This window comes from Ptychodera flava, chromosome 9 (assembly GCF_041260155.1).
Source record: "Ptychodera flava strain L36383 chromosome 9, AS_Pfla_20210202, whole genome shotgun sequence".
Taxonomy (NCBI): Eukaryota; Metazoa; Hemichordata; class Enteropneusta; family Ptychoderidae; genus Ptychodera; species Ptychodera flava.
This window is the reverse complement of record NC_091936.1, coordinates 9,891,439-9,896,384: the sequence shown is the minus strand read 5'-3', so window position 1 is coordinate 9,896,384 and position 4,946 is coordinate 9,891,439. Positions and strand designations below refer to the sequence as shown.

General features: G+C 34.3%; 1 protein-coding gene across 1 annotated transcript; it reads right to left on the bottom strand.

Annotated features, from left to right (window-relative positions):
- Positions 1-1,148: 1,148 nt before the first annotated feature.
- LOC139139697 (uncharacterized) lies at positions 1,149-3,614 on the bottom strand. Its single transcript, XM_070708557.1, has 4 exons — positions 3,227-3,614; positions 2,869-3,096; positions 1,747-1,878; positions 1,149-1,504 (listed from the first exon to the last, which is right to left on the bottom strand). The coding sequence occupies exons 1-4, from the start codon at positions 3,612-3,614 to the stop codon at positions 1,149-1,151; spliced, it is 1,104 nt and encodes a 367-aa protein (XP_070564658.1).
- Positions 3,615-4,946: the final 1,332 nt, after the last annotated feature.

Below are 4,946 nucleotides of genomic sequence, written 5' to 3'. Positions count from 1 at the left end.
CACTGACACCCCTCCAATCGGGTATTTCAGAAACATGGTGACCCCCCCTACCACTAAAGTAAAAAACAGGATGAATCACCAGGCCAGAGAAACTGACCAGTCCATTAGACAGGATTTCTGAATTTATTTCACATGTAATCAAAGATTTAGAAGACAAAAAGACATGACATGAGAGTTCTGTTTCCTTTTCAGGTCTATCACAACAGTTTCTGATATTTTTGAATATTTCATGTGTGAATTGGGTAGCAAGGCATACAATGGTGAAGAAAAGCTAGAGAACCGGATGATTGATATGTTCCATTCTTCCGTTGACAAAGAGACTGAACAGAGAGTAGTTGAAGATTTTCCAAAACAAGACAGTCATATTAAATGTCTCATATCAACTGTAGCATTTGGAATGGGGGTTGAAATTGCAGATCTGGACATAGTTATTCATTGGGGGGCAAGTAAAAGAATACTTCTGTATTGGCAGGAAATGGGCCGCTGTGCACGTGATGGGCGTTCAGGTGATGCATATCTATTTGTGACAGGCAGGTCTTTGGATCCTAGACGCACTGATAGGGGCATGATTGACTTTTGTTTGAATGCCAAGCAATCAAATAAAAATTGTCTTAGACTTTCTATTCTCAAATATCTCATAGTTGATGGTATGGACACATCATATCTTGATGAATTAGAAAATAGGCAACATTGTTCAAATATCCATGAGAAAGATTGTGATTGCAGTCACTGTAGTTGTTGTAGTAACTGCAAGAGAGGGTGTCCTTGTGATTCAAATAAGGAGTACATACACATTTCATAAAACGTTTCTCAGATTTCTCATGTGTTAATGTTTTGTTCAAGTTAAAAAAAGAGTCTCTTTCCTGTTGGATTTTTTTTTCTCATTATTCTCACTTCTGACAATAATGTGTTATCTCAACATTCACTTGTCATGTAGGACAAAGTCATTTTTAGAGTGTGACCAAAGTATCTATTTTTGAGAGACTCCCCAAATTAATGATAAAAGTTTGTTGTATTTAATACAAACATTACAGATTGTGATTAAATACATTCAAGAATTACTAGTAGATTGATATTTTATTTATTATTTCAAAATAACATGATTCTCAATTTATTCAACAAATTACATTTTGATCTCAATTGAACATTTATTGTTGACTGCTTCTTGGTACAACCTGCCTTGATCTATCCAGTTTTACTGAATATTTTTTTAATCTTCTGTGAAAATTCTGTGTATTTTTTATTTCAGTGCTATACTTATATCCAGCAAATGCAGAGTGATATCTTCCAGGAACAATATCAAACAGCTTGTCAGATTTGTATTCTGTGACAAATTTCTTAACTTGCTTCGCGTGGTCACACCCACCCCCCGATTGAATTATATGAGTTCGTGAAATCTCATGTTCGGATATTTTATGCAAAGATTTCCCCATGCTGCCACCCATCTGGCTCAGTCTTGATATATGTTCTGTTGTGTAACGACCTCTGGTCTTCTTCAGCGATTCTATAAAAAGAATTGTATAAAAATATAGTGATGTGTACGAAGTAAATTGGTTGTATACTTAATCAGGGACATTTTAGTACTGTAATAATTTCAAACTTCTTTCAACTGAGATTGACCTAATTAAAGTACATTGTATATAATTTGAAAATCTATATCAGATCAAAACAATGTTTTTATTAACAATATTACCATGAGCAGACATACAATATCTAAACAAAGTATAGATTTAACATGGTCCTCACCTTTGAATTCATTGTTTAGAAACTCATTACACAAATCCATCACTATGTTGTGCCCACTTCCCCCATGTAAGTTCACAGTTCTGTTCCATATTATTTCATTGGCCAAGCGTGGTGGCCACCATCCATTTACCCCTATGTGAAAATTTTAAAATTTCCTTAATCTCCACAGTCTTGGGAAAATTCAGTACTTTTTTAATTAAGGTAGTATGCACCGCGAAAGTGAAAGACTTAAACTTTTACTCTAACTTTCCTCAAGGAATCTTTCAATCATTCTCTTGCAAAATCAAGAATAAAAATAGGGGGTCACCATGCGAATTTTGGTACTAGAGAAACAAATTATCCAAGATTTACTGATATTAGAAATTCCAAATGGCCGTCATCCCTGTGTTAACTATATGGAGAAAAAAAGAAATTTTCGAATTTCGAAAAACAAAGCCGGTGAAAAGTTTTCTTTCACAAACAGCTTTAACCCTTTGCATCCTGACCCCCTGGTATTCTCTGATGTCATCGGACATTTATGTCCAAGCCGGGTTTAAAAGGTTAAAATGGACCCCCACATGTGGTATATCAGAAGAGAATTGTAAAAGTTTGAGAGTCTGAATGTCTGTCCCCAAGGTACGTTTTACCTTAATGAGAACACACTTTAGGTAGTATGCGCCTCAAAAATGAAAAGATTTAGAATTTTGCTGAAACTTTTCAGGGTGAAACTTTCAATCATTCTATTGCCAAATCAACAACAAAAATAGGGGGTCACCATGGAAAGAATGGAACAGGCGAAAAGAGTACCAATCATTTTGTGATAATTGAAATTCAAAATGGCTATCATTCTTGTGTTAACTTTGGGAAGGGGGAATAAAATTTGGATTTTCAAAAAAACTAAACCTGTGAAAGTTTTTTATATTTCCAAGAGGTGTAAAATGAGCCCCACAAATGATAGATCAGAAAGTTTTGTAGAAAATTAAGTCTGACAATCTGTCTCTGAGGTGAGTTCTACATTAATGAATAAATAAATCTGCATTCATAATTGAATGACATCATGAAACTGTGTGCGTGAGATAGTGTTATATTTTACAGTTAAAAGATTTTCTCATTTTATAAGATATTGTATTCTTTATTTCTCACCTGCAAGAAATCTGTGTGCCAAGATAAGGTATTTAGGATGCCCTTTATTCCAGAAGTCCACAGTATCATGACGCCAATCTGCCACCATCATTGGTCCATCATTGTGTCTGACAGCATCCTTTCTCACACGGTCATTCAAGCATTTCCATAGTAAAGCACAGCTGTAGTTATACACATGATCTTCACGTCTTGCTTCTCTAGCATTGTGGTTGTCAATAGCAATGGAATCTGTAAAATCATTTCAAATATGTTTTTATTATTTACTATTTATATGATTCTGATAATAACATGGTAACTTTATATAGAATCAACTTTCTGACTAAAACTCAGCGAGTGTAAGAGATACAATATTATTTACCTCTACATGTATTGCTTGAAACACATTGAGCATCCTTGGTAATATCGGGTGAGTCTCCCTCAACAATCGCTTTCAAAGAGGAATCTGAGAAAGGCATCCAAATTTCATCAACAACATTCTTGGCCACAGAATAGACATACTCTTCTTTGGCATCCCAACTGTCATCAATGTTGTCTGCATTCGGTGGCTTTCCACTCAGAGATGATACATTCAGTTGTTTCATGGCCAACAGACAGACATAGCCTTCAGTCACTATATCCAGAAAGTCAGTAACATGATTATAGCTCTCCATCACGTTTTTCTTCACATTCCTTTGGTTCAGGACATTTTTAGTGTGGAATGATGTACCTCTATCTGCTGCACTTCCTCCAGTGAAAAACTCATTCATGATGTCCTATGAATAAAAACATAACACAAAAACATTCTTCCTTTGAGCACCAAAGTCAATTGTTATCACTTTTATAAAATATACCCCTACCATTTTATTTCAGATTTTTGCCAGAATTTTGACAAAAAACTGTAGCAAATGAAATAGTGATATCCATTTGGTCCAAACTTATCAAAATAACTTACAAAATAAAATTCACCAAACAAATGATTCAGTGTTGTTGCGTCTTCTAGACTCGAATTTATCCATTTTTACCATCTTGAGTGCAAGCTTTATCATTGTCCATAGTTAGCAATAATAACTATTCTCAGCATGGTGACATGTATTGTAATCAATCTCTAAATATAGTTGTTATGACTAAATCAGAATTAACATTGTTGGCAATTTATTAAGGACTTAATTCTATCATCAATGTCATTTTGATTTCACGCCATTTTCAAAAATGACAACTTCACATTGACCCTTATGCATTACATCAGATTACTCTGTGCAGTTTAGGGACTGGTCAGTTTCTTCGGCCGGGGGGGGGGGGCGGTGGATTATGTTTTGCCGACGTCAAAAAGTGGCTGACCCCCCTATTCCAAATTTTGAAAACAGGGTGACCCCCATTCCAAATTTTGAAAAAAAGGGTGACCCCCCGGCGCGCGACATAGGTAAAACAAAAGGTGAACATAAACTTTTATATAATATATATATATATATATATATATATATATATATATATATATATATATATATACACACACGTATATATTATATATTACATTTTACATATATTTATATTTTAAATAGTCATTCTATGTTTTAATGAAATTGTTGACATGTCAGTCGTAAGATAGGAATTTCAAAGTGTCAATCTTAAAAGTTTGAATACTACAGCACATTTTGAATGAGCTGTATTTTGAATGAGCTGTGAATGTATTTCACACTTTCTCTGCTTAACCAGATGTCCTGAACTGTTGTACAGAAATGGATGTCAATCATTAATATCAAAGAGTAAAAAGCAGTGAATCAAAAACTTTGATGGGTGTTAAGACTTGCCAGCCATCCAATTAAATCGCCTGAGGAGCCATAGAGAGCTTTTTAGCCAAATCTGATGTGTACAGTGCCTGAGAGGACCTTTTCTTGTAACATTGAAAACATAAAAGCGCAGCTAATAATGACAAAAACTGCCTTTTTTAACTGTTATTTTGTTCATAAAAAAGCATCTTTCTACAGAAAACCTGTGACACCAAGGAAAATAATTGCATCAATGAGAAGGAAAGATATCTTGTCATTTTTCTATCTCTAAAATAAGTCACTGTATCAAATATATATTGTGAAATATTTGTG

What these genes read in the sequence shown, in the direction of transcription:
- LOC139139697 (XM_070708557.1), bottom strand. Translation starts at nt 3,614, where the DNA reads ATGAATGAGTTTTTCACTGGAGGAAGTGCAGCAGATAGAGGTACATCA. An exon ending in TTCAAGCAATACATGTAGAG is followed by an intron (nt 3,097 to 3,226) that starts GTAAATAATATT and finishes ATGATTTTACAG; the next exon opens with ATTCCATTGCTATTGACAAC. An exon ending in GGCACACAGATTTCTTGCAG is followed by an intron (nt 1,879 to 2,868) that starts GTGAGAAATAAA and finishes ATTTTCACATAG; the next exon opens with GGGTAAATGGATGGTGGCCA.